This window comes from Podarcis muralis, chromosome 9 (assembly GCF_964188315.1).
Source record: "Podarcis muralis chromosome 9, rPodMur119.hap1.1, whole genome shotgun sequence".
Lineage (NCBI taxonomy): Eukaryota > Metazoa > Chordata > Lepidosauria > Squamata > Lacertidae > Podarcis > Podarcis muralis.
Window position 1 is genome coordinate 55,568,555 of NC_135663.1, and position 18,720 is coordinate 55,587,274.

Here is an 18,720-nt window from a genome sequence, read left to right on the forward strand (position 1 = left end):
AGCCAAGCCACATCAAAATGCAATGAAGGCAGAATAAAAAAAAGTGTTTCTTCAACCAAGCTGCATCAAAAGTTAAAATACTACATGTCTCAAGTGATCAGCTAGCCGGTCAAAAAGATCAAGAGAATTTCTAACAGCCCTGCTACTCCCACTTCTTCCTGTAATTTCTATTGTATTTCACTCGCACCCTACGAAGGTAAGGGTGGAATATATTATTATCCTTTACCAATAGGATGCTGTTGTATATTATTCCATTATGGTGATGCTATGCTAGATGGAGGAATCCATGTAGTGAGCACTTAAAACAGGGGTGAGGAATCTTTGGCCTTGCAGATATTGATGGACTTCAACTGCCATCATTTCTGACTATTGGCCCTGCTGTCTAGAGCTGATGAGAATTTGGGTTCAACATCTGGAGGGATACAGGTTCCCCATTCCTTGTTAAAATATTACTATACCTTACTGTTGTAACCTCTTGGAGAGTTGGGAACACATTGTGTCTAATTATGCAGCTAACTTTACCTCCTTAGATGTTTGACTGATTGTGGGAACACAGACATTGAGATGGGTGTATCCAATGACAAGGAGGCTATGAATAATGCCCAGGCAGTTGGGAGGCTGCTTCCCTACCAGATTTAGTGAAATCCTTAGCTGCCTGTTATTCTTTGAATTTGGTGAATTGGTAACACTGCTGTGATGGGCACATCTTATTCTGAAGGGCTTGTTTGTTTGTTTTTGGGCAAGCTTTTCCCCAATTTCAACAGGATCCTTTCAATTCTCCCTTGTTATTTGGACTCATCTGGTTTTGCCTGATGCCCATCTGCATTGCCTGATTCAACAGGGAGAGACTTTCAAAGGGGGCACGAGTTAACTAGGGAGTGCTGGTGGGCTGGCTGTACAACCCAGAAACCTTTGGGTAAGCCCTAGAACTGGTCTCTTGGTCCAGTTGCCAAGCCAGATGTTTCCCTAAACATCTGGTTCATGTAGGGAGGTGTGGTTGCTCTGAGAGCAGAACAGAGAAAGGAGGCTCAGTTCTGGTTACGACCACACTTGCTCTGATTGCCTGGGACAAGAGTCTTTTCACATCCATGCATTATCTTGAGGTGCCCATTTTCCAGCTTAAAATTAACAGTGTGTCATTTCAACTAACAAATAAACACATAAATGTCAAAAGGAAAATTCATCTAGTTGGAGATCATTTTAGAGCTCAGTTATAAAGCCTTCAAATCCTCTGTCCTCTCTTTCATTTTATACGGTTATAAATCTATGGCTACACATAATATAGGGGAGAGTCTTTACTTCCAGGGAACCAAACAGTCTCTGAAAGTTCATACTGAAATTCAACCATAAACTGAATGCTTCCAGTTTCACACTTTGCCCTCTTGTTCTGCTAACTAAATGACTACACCATCTTACTGTTCATTGTCTCCTATGACTTCATAGGATATTTATTTATTTATTTATTTGGTTTGTCTGGAAATTTATTAGCCAGCCTGTTTCCCTCTAGCTGTTGTTAGGCTCTGGAAAATCTGCACCATCTAACATGGTTAATGGAGAGGGATGATGGGAAATATAGTCCAACATCTGGAGAGCATCATGTTGGATACCCCTTAGCTAATATAACAAAAAATACTTTAAAGTATATTTGAATTTATATGTTGATATTTTGACAAAATATTCAACCCAGCTCAGGTGTAAGAGGAAACCATGGTTTCTGCTGTGAGAACAAAGCATAATGAGCCTCAAGTTGGTGCACTGCCTTCTCCTCTGACTTTCCTGTGAGAAGATTGAAAAATTTTGCTTTCAGTTTAAAACAAACCACAGTTTCCCATGGTATTTGAACTGCGATTTGTTGAAGCTATGGTTAAGAAGAACAAGCTAAGATCAGATGATGGTTTCAAACCCTGGCTTGTTCTGAAACGATAGTTTAAACAAACCATAGTTTTCCCAGTTCAGAAGTCACAGAGAATGCTGATTGATTTAAAACTAGAGGTAGTTGCTTCTGATCTCCTTTAGGAGTGGGGGAGCAGGGGATTTTCAGGCTTGTCATAGCTTGTTCATGTAACAGGAAACCATAGATTCCTACTGTGGCAGAATTGTGCTGCTATCCAGTCAGAGACCTGATTTACATGTTCCTCCAAGTAGCTTAGCTGCCACTGAAATTTATTTATTGCCTTTTATTTTATTTTATTTTTAAATGCTCAACGTGATTTACAATAATTAATTTGGATGATAAAACAATATCAATAACAGAAAATTACTTCTTAGTGGTTTCTCCCATTGTGATTCCAGTAATGTGTACAGCCGTGAAGTTTGGGAAGTTGCGCACATTGCTGGAGGAGTGAGGGAGAAACCTGAGAGGTGGCAGCAAGCACACTAAAGTAACAAGCAAGCCAGCCTTGGCAATCAGTCAACTGTTTGAAACATGGGCTGCTTCAAGAGGAAAGATACTGATTTAGTGAGTCTTGCCTGAATTCTGCGAGCTGCAAGATACATTTCTGCGGTGGCTCCCCGTTTGTAAAATGCTCTATTCAGGGAGGTTTGCCCAACACCTTTCTTACATATATCTTTAGATGCCAGGTGAAAATGTTTTCTTAATCAGCCAAAAGCTTAAGTATAGAGATCCTATGTCGTTTTAAACATGTCTGTGGGAAGGAGAGACAATTGGTTTGTTTTTATTATGTATTTTGTGTTCTCCTTTTTTATTTTTATGTTGTAGGAAAGCACTTCTGGCTTTTATGCCTCGCCGACTGCCCAGGCAGCCCATGCCTTTTCAGCCAGCAAGGCATGCCCCACCCCTGAGGAGGCCACTCATTGGCCAATTCTGAACTGCAGCAGCTGACGGGAACTTGAGCCAGCTACCTACGTGGCCAAGGGGAATTCCCTCAATGGCTGCCTGACCATGTGTGTTCTGTTTTACTGCCCTGGGATGGTGACCAAGCGTGAGGATCTGCAACAATCGCCCGCCCAGTGGAAGGGGTGAGTGTCCATTTTGTGTTTTTATTTTGTGAACCGCCCTGTGATCTTCGGGTAAAGGGCAGTATACAAATTTAATAATAATGATAATAAAGGGACCCCTGACCATTAGGTCCAGTCATGGCCGATTCTGGGGTTGTGCTGCTCATCTCGCTTTATTGGCCAAGGGAGCCGGCGTACAGCTTCCGGCTCATGTGGCCAGCATGACTAAGCCGCTTCTGGTGAACCAGAGCAGTGCACGGAATCACCATTTACCTTCCCGCCAGAGCGGTACCTATTTATCTACTTGGACTTTGACGTGCTTTCAAACTGCTAGGTTGGCAGGAGCAGGGACCGAGCAATGGGAGCTCACCCCGTCGCGGGGATTTGAACCGCCAACCTTCTGATCGGCAAGTCCTAGGCTCTGTGGTTTAACCCACAGCGCCACCCGCATCCCTTAATAATTATCCTGAAAACAAGCTAAGCAAGTTCACAGAAAAAAGGTTGCCTGTCCCCTCCTCCATCCTTGAAGCCATATGCACCTTCACTCAAAATATGGAACTGGAGCTGCTGGGGTGGGGGCAGATAACAAATTGCCCCAAATTGGTCCAACAAGCAGTACCCCAGTGCCCCATGGTTCAGGAGGGTTTCCCTATAATTTGGAGATCCCTTTTAGGGGTGCATATGGCTGCCAGGGTGACCAAGGGCCAAACATTTTCCCCCATGAACTTTCTTAATTTATTTCAGAATCCTAGTCATTATATTTTGAAATTGCACAGGAAGATCTGCTAATAAGAGAAAACGTCACTGCACTTTTTCACCGTGATAGTAATTCCAATGCACTAAATTCAGATGGCTTTGTTTAGCTGCAACTATTATGCTCCAAACCTGCCATTGTTTTGGGGTTGTATAGTGCTTTCTTCTACTTCATTTCAATGGACAAAGCAGGTCTATAGGCATTTTCATGTGTGCGCATGCATTTCCTGTCTCCATTGTAATGGATGAGGAAACCCACACATGTGAGAACTCAAGGTACACCTGTGGGGCTCCAGCTCAAGGCATGGCTCTTTTTTCCATTATAAACTTCTATAACTTTAGAAAAATATGTATTTGGTCATCCATTTATCCATCACATCATCATGGGAATTTCTTCAGTGGTATATTCTCCCCCGACCCGGACCAGTCATTGACCCCAGAATGCTACTGTTTAAAGAAATTGCTTTGTATATAATCACTAGGTAATCACTGAAGTGCTGAACAAAACTAAAATTGGGTCTTGTTTTCAACATGAATAGGTTATATTGCTAAGTGCATCCAAAGAATTTTTCCTACAAAACCCCAAATGTAGGAGATAAACAGTAACAATGGATTGGTGATCGGGGAGGGATTCTGTCTCTTGCTGCTTAAAATGTGAATTGAATTTTAATTGTTTAGCAAAGCAAGCATCACACAATGCTCCAAAAGTTTTAAAAATCAGGGATAAAAGTTTACATCCAAAAGTGATGGGCATATGAAAATTGTGCTTTCAGACAGTAGAATTATTTATTATACCAATTCATCTCGCCTTTTGATTCTGGGAAAATTTGTATAGCATTATATCTATATCTATCTATATATATTTATGTATTATATATATATATATATATATATTTATATATATGTGCAGATTCTCATTTACAGTTCCTGCAAAAATCTAAAACAATGTGCTTCACTTCATATATAGCAAAGGCACCTGTGTTATTCTCCCTTTTGGACAAAAGGTGATACTAAGATCCAGGTTTCCTGATGAAGACAACCGTTTTTGTTCCCCCTTCTTTCTTCCAGTCGTTTACGTCCACGAGCCAGACAAAAAGGCCACATTGTCTTCCTGCTTACACCGGAAGAGGATGCTCTGTGGGCTGTTTCGGAGCTTCATGATGGGACGAAGGAAACCGGGCAGAACTGTGAAGCAGAGGGACAGTAACAAAAAGGCTATTCTGGTGTGAGGAGGGGTCGGGAGTCTTTTCAGCTCCACAAGCAGATGTTGCTACTGGACTGACACGTGGAGCCTGCTCCTGCCGGGGAAAGGTAAAGTTTACCATTGGGACAAACGCAGAGCTCATAGATAGTCTGTCGAGCTGCTGATGAGCTCGGCGGGGAGGAGGAAGAGGAAAAAGTTCCCACTGGTAGATTTCCTAATCGGATTGAGTCCGCGTTTAAAAATATCTAGGAGGAAAAGAGAAGAGAAGAAAAAAGAATGTAAAGCTCTTTTCATGCTGTATTGATTGCCCCCCCCCCAAAAAAAAATAAAGCTCAACAACTTTCGTCAATCTAATGGGTAGGTCGCTGCCAGTTTTTTATAGTGGCTGCCTGGTGTATATGATAGATGCCTCCCTATCGTGTATGGATGGCACCATTTTGGATATCAGGCATAGAGGGAATGATAAATACATGGGGCCTGGTTGAACATTCTCTGTCCGCTAGCACAGGAGTTGTTTAAAGGTTGTGCAACAAAGGAAACCCAGCGCAATACAGTGGACACTTGGTTTGCAAATGTGATCTGTGTGGGTTGCGATTTGGTGCGTCTGCGCAAACCACAATTTAGCGCTTCTGCGCATGCGCGACTGCCGAAACCTGGAAGTAACCCGTTCCAGTACTTCTGGGTTTTGGCAGTCCATAACCTGAAAAAACGTAACCTGAAGCATCTGTAACCTCAGGTATGACTGCAGTTGCACAACAGCTGACCCGTGTTGTGGAGGGAGACAAAGGAAAGGGAGCAGCTTCTTTCCTCTTGTGCCAGCATTGCTACGCCTATGACTGCCACCTGACAGAGAAGGAAAAGGGGAGAGTTTGGGAGGTGTCATTTGGAGACAGTGAAGCTTTGAAAATCAAACCAATGTCTTTTTGGAGAAAGCTGTATCAATTCCAAGGTAATTGTTGGAAGCTGCCCAGAGTGGCTCAGGAAACCCAGCCAGATGGGCAGGGTATAATAATAATAAGTATTATTAGTATTAATTTGAGGACAGCATTGGGGGACTCACCCATTTCCAGTAAGGATAGATTGGATGCAGTTTGCTATGGAGTATGGCAGGAATTCACTTCTTTTTATAACTTACCTCTAGGGTTACCACAGATATAAGCAAAAAGCTCATGTCCAATTGGCATATGGAGCTCCCATTGGCCAGGCAAGCATCCTGAAATGGCTGGCTGCTCACTGGCAGAAACTCCAATGGAGGGCTGTAGACTGATAGCCCTCAGAACCAACAGAATGGGTTTTACTGTTACAACTGCTGTTAGCTTTTTACTGATGCCTTTTACGATCTTCAGAGTGGCAACAATGGTGTAAAAGAGTGACAGCAGTATTTTAAAAGCTCTTGAGCTTAAATACTGATACAAGGCTGAGGCTTTAAGTATTTCCTGCATTATAGCAGCTGCCGAGGGACACATTAGTGTGACTCAAGCTCAAGCCTATGGAAAGCAATGGGACTCCATGACAGTGTAATGGCTACCTATAAAGTACTTCTTGGAGCAATTCAAACCATCGTTATTTTCATGCCATGTGTGGTTTGGACCGATAGTTAAATATGGATATAAAACTGAAAGCTGGGATATATAGTGGTACCCCGCAAGACGAACGCCTCGCAAGACGGAAAACCCGCTAGACGAAAGGGTTTTCCGTTTTGGAGGTGCTTCGCAAAACGAATTTCCCTATGGGCTTGCTTCGCAAGACGAAAGCCCATAGGGAAATCTCCGGGACAGCGGGGAAGCACAGCGCGTCTTCCCCACTGTCCTCGGACCTCCTCCGAAGCCTGGCGGGGGGGCGGAGAGACCTCCTCCCGCCGCCAGGCTTCGGAAGGCTGCTCCGAAGCCTGGCGGGGGGGGGGGGGCCGGAGGGAAATAAAGGGGAAAAAATTATTCCCCCACCGCCAGGCGTGGGGCTGGGGTGGGGGAAGCCCGAGCTTCCCCCTCCCCCAGAACGGGACCCAGAGCCATGCCGAAGCTGCGCGCAGCTTTGGCATCGCTCTGGGAGCTTGTGGGGCTGGGGGAGGAGGAAGCCCTCCGCCAGCCTCCAAACCATGTCGGGAGACAGCGGGATGGCGCCTCTCCCGTTGTCCCCCGAGTTTGCGGGGCTGGCGACAGGGAGGAGCAGGCTTCTCCCCCCCGCCAGCCTTCTAGCCAAGTCGGGAGACAGCGGGAAGGGCGCGCTGCGCCTCTCCCGCTGTCTCCCGAGTTTGCGGGGCTGGCGACGGGGAGGAGCAGGCTTCTCCCCCCCGCCAGCCTTCTAGCCAAGTCGGGGGACAACGGGAATGGCGCGCTGCGCCTCTCCCGCTGTCTCCCGAGTTTGCGGGGCTGGCGACGGGGAGGAGCAGGCTTCTCCCCCCGCCAGTCTTCTAGCCAAGTCGGGGGACAACGGGAATGGCGCGCTGCGCCTCTCCCGCTGTCTCCCGAGTTTGCGGGGCTGGCGACGGGGAGGAGCAGGCTTCTCCCCCCCGCCAGCCTTCTAGCCAAGTCGGGGGACAACGGGAATGGCGCGCTGCGCCTCTCCCGCTGTCTCCCGAGTTTGCGGGGCTTGCGACGGGGAGGAGCAGGCTTCTCCCCCCCGCCAGCCTTCTAGCCAAGTCGGGGGACAACGGGAATGGCGCGCTGCGCCTCTCCCGCTGTCTCCCGAGTTTGCGGGGCTGGCGACAGGGAGGAGCAGGCTTCTCCCCCCCGCCAGCCTTCTAGCCAAGTCGGGGGACAACGGGAATGGCGCGCTGCGTTTCTCCGCTGTCCCGGATGGCTTTCAAAAGCCTGCCTTCAAAAGCCGTCTGGGACAGCGGAGAAACGCGCTGCCTTTCTCCGCTCTCCCGGGAAGGCAGGCAGGGGGGAGCAAAGACTTTTGCCCCCCGCCGGCCTTCAGAAGAGGTCAAGGACCTCTTCTGAAGGCTGGCGGGGGGCAAAAGTCTTTGTCCCCCCTGCCTGCCTTCCCAGGGGCTTTTAAATCGCCCCGGACAGGGAGAAGTCCTCCGCTGTCCCAGGCGATTTTAAAATGCCGCCCGCCAGCATTTTAAGATCGCCCCGGACAGCGGAGAAGTCCTCCGCTGTCCCGGGGTTTTTTAAAATGCTGGGGGTGGGAAGAAAAGCCCTTGTCCCCCCCCCCAGCCTTCAGAAGAGGTCGGGGGACAGACTGTCCCCGGACCTGGTCTGAAGGCGGTTTCCATAGGAACGCATTAATTGATTTTCAATGCATTCCTATGGGAAACCGTGCATCGCAAGACGAAAAACTCGCAAGACGAAGAGACTTGCGGAACGAATTAATTTCGTCTTGCGAGGCACCACTGTAATAGCATGCAAGTCATCAAAGTTTTCAAAGCACCTTTTAACACTTCTTCCTTTTGGTGATCTTGATTTAACTGTGGTCTGTTTATCAGTACCGCTAAGTGGAAGGAGCAGGTAAGCTAAGCATTTTTCATCACTAATGTAGCAATTATATTTGTACGTTAGTGTATCAAAATAATGAAGTTTGAAGAGCCGTGAAATTGAAAAAGAACTGTATAATTCACAGCAAACTGAAATATTTAGAATTTGCTGTTTATTTAAATATCCCCTAGTCATCAGTGCCACATAGGAAAGGAAGCATGATGTTTGTGCAATTTTCAGTCATTTATTATGACAGCTGTGCATGACTTGTGACCTGCAAAGCTGAATGTGGACCACCAGGCATTTACTGCCTGTATTCTGCCAACGTCTGCCTCCTGCTTTCCCAACAGTGCCTCCTTTGCAGACAACAAAATTGCCTCCCCTTGAAAAGTCACAAACATGGCCATCATGCCATGTGACATGTGGGAATAGCTCTGAGACATGCCACACAAGTCAGAAGAAGCAACATGGATTGGTAGGGCTGGGTTATGATTGGGAAGGACTCCTCAGTAGGAATGCCTTGCCCAGCATGGAATTTCTTTGGTCAGCTTGATGACTCCAGTGCTGCTCACATCCACTCTTAAATCACTCCTATACCATTTTAACAGCCATGGCTTCACCTAAAGAATTCTGGGGTTGTTAAGGACGCTGAAAGGTCTTAGGACATCATAGAGCTACTTGGACCCTGCCCATCTGACTGGGTTGCCTCAGCCCATTGGGAAAAGCCACGACTGTCAACGTGGTAGCAGAGTGTTTTAAATGTATGATGTGGATATGATCACTATCGATGCATACTGTATACATTGGGAATGGAGGTACAAATCTCATGTAATGTGTCATTGAGCTGTGTATATGCTCTTTAAAATCACATCTCTTTCCTGACTTAGTAATTTAATGCATTTCTAGACCACCTCTCCACCATAATGGCCCACAACTTGGTTTGCAATTAAAAAACAAATGAAAATGGAAGCAATTCAATTCTGAAAAGGAAATCCAGTAATTAAACCATGACTGTTTAACTTTGGGTATCTTCTGATGGTAAAAGGAAGGGATGTCAGCCACCTGCACGGTCTCTTCCAGAGTCAACTAAGAAAGCTTGCTTGTAATATCTGAAGCTTTTCTCTGTGTTTGAGCCACATTTGCCATAAATTGTATTGACAACCTTGAGCTGCACTGTTAAATGCTACGATTCCCGATGTAATCTTTTCATGCTGACACAAGTATGTGGTAGGGACGATCTGGCTAACAGAGCACCATTTGAGTTGTGTTTCCTACATCTGTGTTTTGTGTCATGGTGCTCCTTATCAGACTTACCTCCCCTTCTGTGGACTGCAAGTGTAGTTCTTTTCTACAGGTAGCTTTTAAGTCCCCTGCAGCTGCACTCACTTGTATTCCCTTGGGAGCTTCCATTATCAAAGATCTAGTTGGTGATTCGAGCCTGAAAGTGTGTTTTTGAAAAAAAGGAGAGAGGGGGGGAAAGTCTTAAATGATTATGCTTTGCACATATCACCCAACAGCATAGGTAAAATCTTTTCCCTAAGACAATGTAAAAATAAAACTTCCACTGACTCCCCTGCTTTTCGGAAAAATTCATTTTCAAGATGAAAAATGTCAGTTCTTACAATATTCATATTCCTTTAGATCTCAGTTCAGAGCTGTTTTTGGAACACACGGCATTTACTTCTGGAACCACATATTTCTATATGCACATAAATACACGTACATGCATACACATCTTAGTGCATGTTTGTGTTATAGATAACAAATTATTACGCTGAAAAGGGGTTATTGTCTCATGTAAAGAGCTTGGTTTTATGACCACCATGTGGTGGGTTGCTTTCTGCTTGTGCCAAGGAGGCGAGGAGTGATAGCACACGACAAATCTACATTCAAATATTTGTACTGCATCTTTGCAAAGTTAATTCTACCACCCTACCCAGAAGTGCTAATGATTTATGCCTGCAGCCTATCATATGATTGTTTCACTGTCAACATGACTGGTGGCTGTCATGCTAGGAGGGTCTTAAATATGTGATTCTGCAAAAGAATGCAAATGAGAACCATCAGCAAACAGTATGTACAGCCTGAAGTCTGACAATATGGCTTTAGCTTCCTACAGCCGGTGGTGGCCTGTCAATCAAGACTTTGTATGGATTCACATCTTGCATTATTTGCATGATCATTACAATTCTTCCACCATGACTGAAAGCTCAGAATTTACAGTTTATTACTCTTTATTTTTTCTGAGGAGTTCAGAGAGGCTTACGTATGTCTCTGAAATGGCCTTCCATCCAGTTAGTTTACAAAGCTAGACTTGCACACCTTCTGCAAGGGATCGTGTGATGCATGTGGTTTTGTTAACCGACAGCAGGACTCACCTGCAGACGTCAAGCTCAGAATTTGTAACTACTTTGATGTTTTGTCTGCTCTTTATGAACTTTCCCCTTAGCTTAAGAACATGAGCATTAGAACAAAAACCCCCCAGCCCTGCTGGATCAAGTCAAAGGCCTATCTAGTTCAGCATGCTGTTTTCACAGTGCACAACTGTGGGAAGGCTGCAAACAGGCTTGGTTGAATCTATGTTGTGAGGTGCATATGAAAAGCTCTCTCACCTTATGAAGTTGACACATAAGAAGCTTCTCGTATGTTCATCTCACATGAAAATGTTTATATCTACATCTATCCGTAAGCAAATTTCAAGTAACTGGGCTACATGTTTCTGCAAGGCCTTTGCACTTCGATAAAACCTATGGCCATTTCCCCCCTTCAAATTCAGCAATATGACCTTCTTAACTTCATTTTTATGCATAATCAGCACAGTCAGAAAAATAACAATCCTTTTTCAGTGCTGAAACTCAGCAACACAAATTCAGTGTCTTGCCCCCAGAACAAATTTGGCTGCCTCATTATCTACCGGTGGGACTTTCCCACCTGCCCAGGTTTTATTTTATTAATTTTGTTTTAGATATTTCTATGCTGCCCTTCAGTAAGAATTCCCAGGGTGGTTTATAGAAGAAGAAAGTACCATCTCCCAGTTCTCACAGTACCAGCGAACATAACAAATAAATAAAACAAATGGTGGACAATAAGAGAATGCAAGAACTACTGTGGCATCTGAATATAGACTGCATTTTTAATCAAGGCATATATTGGCTTATATTTGATCAGGTTCCTAAATTAAATGGGCTTAGATTTTCAAATGTTTCATGCCAGGCAATAAGGCCAGCTGTTTATAGAGAAAACCTTGGCCATTCTCCTAAGACAAGGGGCCCCCCTTTGATTTATAGCAGAAAACAATTCTCAAAGTCATAAAAGCTGGAATTACAAGTTAAAGAGCAAGGTTACGGACCCAACATAATTAAGAGTTAGTAAACAGTAAAATAAAACCATGTGCCTTAAACTTGAGCCAGATCTTCTTTCTAAGGTTAAAAGGCCAAGACCAAATGGAGAAGCATCTAGCTGGCAGAAAGAGAGGCTTTTTGGGAAGTCTTTTTAAAGCATTTTTGGGAAGTCTTTTAAAACTGTTTCTTTCTTAAACTGAGAGAGTTTGAGGAAGAGCTAATGGAAACGAAGCAGCTGGCTGAAGGGGGGGGGGGATGTAAACTAAAGAACCTTCTTTAAAAACTGTTTTTTACTGAGTTCCTTCCTTTTTACTTTGAGAAGCTTTATTCTTTTAAAAGGTTACCTATGATAATGTATGAAATATATTATCTTAAATATATTGGTTTAAATGTAATTATGCAAAGGATCTAGAAAGAAAGAAATGTTAAATTCTTATTTCATAGAGTCATATTGCTGTAGGAGACCAGGGGGGCAGATGAGCCTAGCTCCCTGCCAGAAATGAGACGCCAATCGAGCACTCATGACAAATGGCTGTCAGACATTTGTTTAAAGACCTCCAAAAGGAGATATTTCATTGATGATGCATGAGAATATGAACCCAAGGTCTCTGACATCTGTTCAAGATAAAAATTTAAGATTAACCATTTGTTTTAGAAGGCAATAGGGCAAGGAGGGCAAAGAGGTGAGCTGGTAATTAAGATTCCTTGTTGAGACACATGTAAAGATATATTAATACTTGTTTGCCAATTATAAATGGAAGGAAATATAGCTCTTTGTCTCCCATAAAAGGCAATAGGAAATGAGTGTATTTTTGTGATTGGTCATACCAATCAGCCAATAGGAATTCCAACCAGGCTGGTTGGACAGATGCAGCCAGAGGAGAAGCAAAGGGGGCTGGATTAAGGAAATATAAGTGCTGGCCATAATGGCAGGAGGCCAGGCCAGAGCTTGGTAATCATATACCACTGTGCCTCACATTTATTTGTCTGACAAATAAATTATTATTTTAATTTCTCTGTTGCTGCGTTGAATATTTCATTCCAGCTAAGCGTTAACCACAAGCAGGGTGCAACATTTTATGGTGCCCTGTGACTCGGATAAGTGGTCTGCTGGAACGCAGCCCCTTCGCCTACTGAGCAGGGTACAAGACAGAGGATCACTCACTGCCTACTCAGCGCGCAATGGAAAATTTTTTTCCAGGGGAACGCAGCAGTCTCGTCTGTCTGATACCCTGCCCACCGACGGCGACGGACCGGGGGGAAACGGAACCAGCTAAGGGTAAGTGCACTAAAGGGTTTTGGCCCTCCAATTAATTGGGAGGAAGAGAAGTCCTGATCAAACTTCTGCGTCTCAGTAAAGGGGAACTGAGTACGCTAGGTGGCTGGGTACATCAGATGGTGATCTGGTGTAGGGAAAAGGGAAGATTGGGAGGTAGAGTGTGGGTGAAGTATCTTGCGCATTGCATGTGTGAGAAAGTACAATGTGTAGCTGACCTAAGTGTGGAGTGAGTGCTACTTCGTTTCCCAGTAAGGTGTGTGTGTGAGTGACTGAGTGGATACTTCACAGGGCCATACAATGGGAGTTGGGGGTTCAAAGGGGGGAAATACACCTCTTGAATGTATGTGAAATAATTTTAAGAAAGCCTTCTCAGGGGCATATGGAGTCAAAAGGACGCCAGAGCGCTTGAGAACGTTATGTGAACTAGAATGGCCAAAACAAAATACTGAATGGCCATTTCAAGGAACCTTTGATATAAATTTAGTAAGCAAACTTTGGTCTAACATCACCAAAGAAACTGGAGGGTGCCCAGAACAATTTTCATATATAGATTCCTGGCTGAGCACATTAAATAAAAATCCTCCATGGATAAGGGAATGCAAAGTCCAACGATGCAAATTATTGGCTGTAAAAGCCAAAGCTAGGAAAGGAATCTTGCCAAACAAATTCAAACCCTCCACCAGTTGTAACCCCAAGGCAAGAAAGTGGAATGAATAATGGGGGTGGAGTCATAGAACTTGATTCCTTGATAGATTATGATAAATATCTTCAGGAGGCATTGGAGTCCTATAATGAAGCCCAAGCAGAAGTGGTTATTCCACCTGTGAGTCCCAGTAGAACTCCATCTACAGTCTCTTTTAGTGGAGCAACTGATTGCCTACCCCAAACCCCTGTACATCCAAGTCCTAGAGAATTATTACAGAAGTTACAGGGAGACCTTAATCGGTCAGCAAGCAATACAGCCAGGCGTATTAAGCTGCTAAAAGAACGCCTTGGGACAAATACCATCCCCTATGATTTGAGGCCCCTAGAGCAAAGTGAAGAAAAAGGTCACGTAGTAGCCCCTCTCAGAAGAGTATTTGATGCACTTAAGGAGCCTGTGCTGGTTAATGGGCAACCTGGACCAAGGCCACCTCGAACTTCGACCCTGCAATGTATTCCATTCACAACTACAGTCTGATGAATTGGAAAACGCCCCATCTTTCGCAGAAAAACCTCAGGCTATGATGGACTTGGTGACTTCAATAGTAATACTCTCTTCACCACTGAGGAAAGGAGAGACATAATTGAAAAGGCACAGATATATTTGCGTGAGCAGGCCAGAGTGGGAAATATTTATAATATTGACCGTCATCTCCAAGACAACTTTCCCTTGGAAGATCCTAATTGGGATCCAAACAATGCAATTCACCTGGCCAGACTTACCACCTACCGCCAGACGCTTGTGCAAGGTATTTGCAGGGCATGCCAGAAGCCCACTAATGTGTCTAAAGTTTCAGGAGGGTAGATGTGTTACCCATAACACTGTTTCGTGTTCGGTGCGCACCCACAAAAAGACTTAAGTTGTCACCTTTTGAGCTCCTGTATGGGAGGCCGCCCTCCTTTGTTCAGGATATTCCAACTGACCTCAAACAAATAGGAGACCATGTGACACAGGGATAAGTGCAATCTCTCTCCCGTGTTTTTGTCTCTCTCCCGTGTTTGTTTGTTTGTTGTTGTTTTTTTCTTAACAGGTGGGCCCTCAAGCACACGCCGTGCAGCATTGCCAAGCCGATTCATCAGCTCCAGGCTGGCATAGCATATGGGTGAAAGAGTGGAAAACGTGATCCACTTGCACCTAAGTGGCGTAGACCTTACACCGTCTTGCTTTCTACTCCAACAGCGGTGAAGGTAGCTGAGGTGACCCCCTGGATTCATCACTCTCGTTTGAAGAAGTCTGAAGGCAGTTGGACGTGCAAAGGTGACCCCTCTAATCCTTTAAAATTGACTCTTTCTAAAAACCCCTGTATCTAGCCCTACCGGTAACGGGTTAGGTCACGGGCAACATTAGACGACCGGCCTGCTGCAGCCACAACTTGGAAGCTGGCTGACCTGCGCACGCCTGAAGCTTGAGGAGCGTCTGAACCAGCGACTGTGAGCGGGAAGATTCTCTTATACAATTGATTGACTGCCCCCTTGTGGAACAATTATCAGAGATATTACACATTGGGGATCCTTGGGATATATGTTTTGGTCTTGGTGGTTCCCCATTTCTGTCACTGGGGGAATTATATTGGGACTAATAGTTTTATGCTATCACAATAAGGTAATCTTTTGTGGAAGGAATGCATATGCTAGACATCAACATGATTTTATTATTAATCCTGATCTCTTGGTAAGGGGAAGGGTCCTTGAATCTGACCAAATTTGCTAAATATGGATTCAGCTATGACCACAATATGTGGGTAGGTTTAGCTGAAATGGTAGCCAATGTTGCAAATAGGACCAATTGCCTTGTTTGCTCTCTTGGGCCAGATGATTCAGAGGGAGGTATGCCCTTATTACCGATACCATTAGATGCCATTGGTATGGTAAGCGAAATGCCACACCAAACAGAAATACAGAATTCCCCCGGATGGAACTCAACTAAACCATTACAGTTACACCTGTACAAGGGGAATTCTGTGTACATAAATCATCAGATGCAGCTGATTCTACCATGATAGGCTCTTCTCATTGTCACTATACTTGGGATTATATTAAGAATAGTCATACCTGGGCACACGGTACTACCTATCGAACTCGGAATACCTTGCCCTGTGCACCTCCTTTTATTCATGCATGGAAAGTGGTATGGAACATAACTGTGACAGAGAAAGGCAATCTAACATACTGCACTGTGAACTCTCTGCCTCTTTTGATATTTCGCCTTCTGTACTCCACGTACCAAAAACCTCAGACCCGATGGTTGTGGTGGATATGTGGAGAATGGGCATACAAGAAACTCCCTTCCAAATGGAGTGGGACTTGTTTCCTGGGACGGGTATTACCACTAATGTGGATTTTGCCCACTAGTTCAGCTAAGCGAACACAAAGAAACGCTGATATTTCTCATATAGCAGGAGGAAGTACCCAAAGTTGGAGCGGTACTGATGATTGGCCACCAGAGCGCATTATAGCCTATTATGATCCTGCCTCCTGGAATCCTGGTGAGCTCATACAAGGGGCATGGGATCCTATTTATAATCTAAACAGAATAATTCGATTGCAAGCAGTAGTGGAACTTGTAACCAATGCAACGGCCCAGAGTTTGAGACTTATTGCACGACAGTTGGATGACTTGCCAAGCAGGGAGGCCTATGTGGAGTCTTGAACTTGACAGGGAATGCCTGTTGCTTTAACATTTCAGATAATGGTTTTATGTATGGTGCCATGTATCATCTCATGTTTTAGGAGTACAATTAGCAAGATGATTTCAAATGAAACTTTACCTCATATCATGGCACTATATAGAGCCTTACCTCAGGAATATGATGTAGATCAAGCTATCAAGGACGCTGTGTAGCCAGGTCCTTGAGCTTGAAAGGGGGGAATGTGGCATCTGAATATAGACTGCATTTTTAATCAAGGCATATATTGGCTTATATTTGATCAGGTTCCTAAATTAAATGGGCTTAGATTTTCAAATGTTTCATGCCAGGCAAGAAGGCCAGCTGTTTATAGAGAAAACCTTGGCCATTCTCCTAAGACAAGGGGCCCCCCTTTGATTTATAGCAGAAAACAATTCTCAAAGTCATAAAAGCTGGAATTACAAGTTAAAGAGCAAGGTTACGGACCCAACATAATTAAGAGTTAGTAAACAGTAAAATAAAACCATGTGCCTTAAACTTGAGCCAGATCTTCTTTCTAAGGTTAAAAGGCCAAGACCAAATGGAGAAGCATCTAGCTGGCAGAAAGAGAGGCTTTTTGGGAAGTCTTTTTAAAGCATTTTTGGGAAGTCTTTTAAAACTGTTTCTTTCTTAAACTGAGAGAGTTTGAGGAAGAGCTAATGGAAACGAAGCAGCTGGCTGAAGGGGGGGGGATGTAAACTAAAGAACCTTCTTTAAAAACTGTTTTTTACTGAGTTCCTTCCTTTTTACTTTGAGAAGCTTTATTCTTTTAAAAGGTTACCTATGATAATGTATGAAATATATTATCTTAAATATATTGGTTTAAATGTAATTATGCAAAGGATCTAGAAAGAAAGAAATGTTAAATTCTTATTTCATAGAGTCATATTGCTGTAGGAGACCAGGGGGGCAGATGAGCCTAGCTCCCTGCCAGAAATGAGACGCCAATCGAGCACTCATGACAAATGGCTGTCAGACATTTGTTTAAAGACCTCCAAAAGGAGATATTTCATTGATGATGCATGAGAATATGAACCCAAGGTCTCTGACATCTGTTCAAGATAAAAATTTAAGATTAACCATTTGTTTTAGAAGGCAATAGGGCAAGGAGGGCAAAGAGGTGAGCTGGTAATTAAGATTCCTTGTTGAGACACATGTAAAGATATATTAATACTTGTTTGCCAATTATAAATGGAAGGAAATATAGCTCTTTGTCTCCCATAAAAGGCAATAGGAAATGAGTGTATTTTTGTGATTGGTCATACCAATCAGCCAATAGGAATTCCAACCAGGCTGGTTGGACAGATGCAGCCAGAGGAGAAGCAAAGGGGGCTGGATTAAGGAAATATAAGTGCTGGCCATAATGGCAGGAGGCCAGGCCAGAGCTTGGTAATCATATACCACTGTGCCTCACATTTATTTGTCTGACAAATAAATTATTATTTTAATTTCTCTGTTGCTGCGTTGAATATTTCATTCCAGCTAAGCGTTAACCACAAGCAGGGTGCAACACTACAACGGCAGTGAGACCTTAAAAGCCAGATAAAAACAAATAGCGTGAGTTAAATTGTGTCTAAAAGGCCTAGGAAAATGGAAATGTGTTTTTTTTCTTTTTCTGAAACCAAAAGAACAGCAAAGTATTAATCAGTTAGGCCACTCTGGTGAGAGCATTCTAAAATTTTGAGACAAACAAGAATTTCACTGCTCATATTTTGTTTTGAAACAACCATTACGAGTTCCCAAAACTGGTTTCCAGGTCTTGATATGGAAAAACTAATAATCTCAAGCCAAAAGTGAAGTACTTTCAAATCTATTGGTTTCACATGTAACCCCTCTCATTAAAATCAGTGGAACTTCAGAAATATTTGCTATATGCTTTCTAAAAGTGCAGCATTTTCCATGGAGCTACTACAGCATTCTCTTTTAGATATCCTTGTCTCTAAAGAAAAGGGCATGGTTTAAATTCCAGGAAAGTTCTCTTTTGAACAGTCTGAGAATCTGCTTTCCTTTCAGAGAATAAATTCCTTGTCATAACGATACTTACTTCACTGCTACTAATGCAGTGTTTTATTCCCAGCCCTCCCTTAGGCAACAGGAAGGTATGCAACTATATGATAAAATGGGCTACAATTTCTACATGCTGCTCTACTGTACAGGAAATTTAAAATAAGTGTGGTTTGATTTTTTTTAAAAAATACTACTTGCCGTGGAGGCAAAATAGCTTCTCTGTAAAAAGATTTCATTTCAAACACCACCACTAAGTTAAAAGCATGGTAAAAAATAATGGGCACCATCTACCCAAAGTTAAGGACATTTAAGATCCTTTGGTTGCAGACAAAGAGACGTGAAAAGGTGCTTAACCTCGCCCCTGAAATCACAGGGAGTGGAAAGCACTTAA

General features: G+C 43.7%; 1 protein-coding gene and 1 long non-coding RNA gene across 2 annotated transcripts in view; one reads left to right on the plus strand and one right to left on the minus strand.

Moving 5' to 3' along the window:
- Positions 1 to 3,410: 3,410 nt before the first annotated feature.
- The window catches only part of SGCZ (sarcoglycan zeta), a 587,076-nt gene continuing 571,766 nt past the window's right edge, over positions 3,411 to 18,720 (minus strand). Inside the window, exons 7-8 of the mRNA XM_028743817.2 lie at positions 9,649 to 9,772; positions 3,411 to 5,160 (exon numbers count right to left, since the gene is read on the minus strand). Coding sequence (XP_028599650.1) covers positions 4,960 to 5,160; positions 9,649 to 9,772 — 325 coding nt within the window. The 3' untranslated portion in view covers positions 3,411 to 4,959. The remainder of the gene's footprint in view (positions 5,161 to 9,648; positions 9,773 to 18,720) is intronic.
- LOC144328895 (uncharacterized) lies at positions 11,442 to 16,988 on the plus strand. The gene is made up of 2 exons (XR_013394268.1): positions 11,442 to 12,954; positions 14,837 to 16,988. It is a non-coding gene; the product is annotated as an uncharacterized LOC144328895 (long non-coding RNA).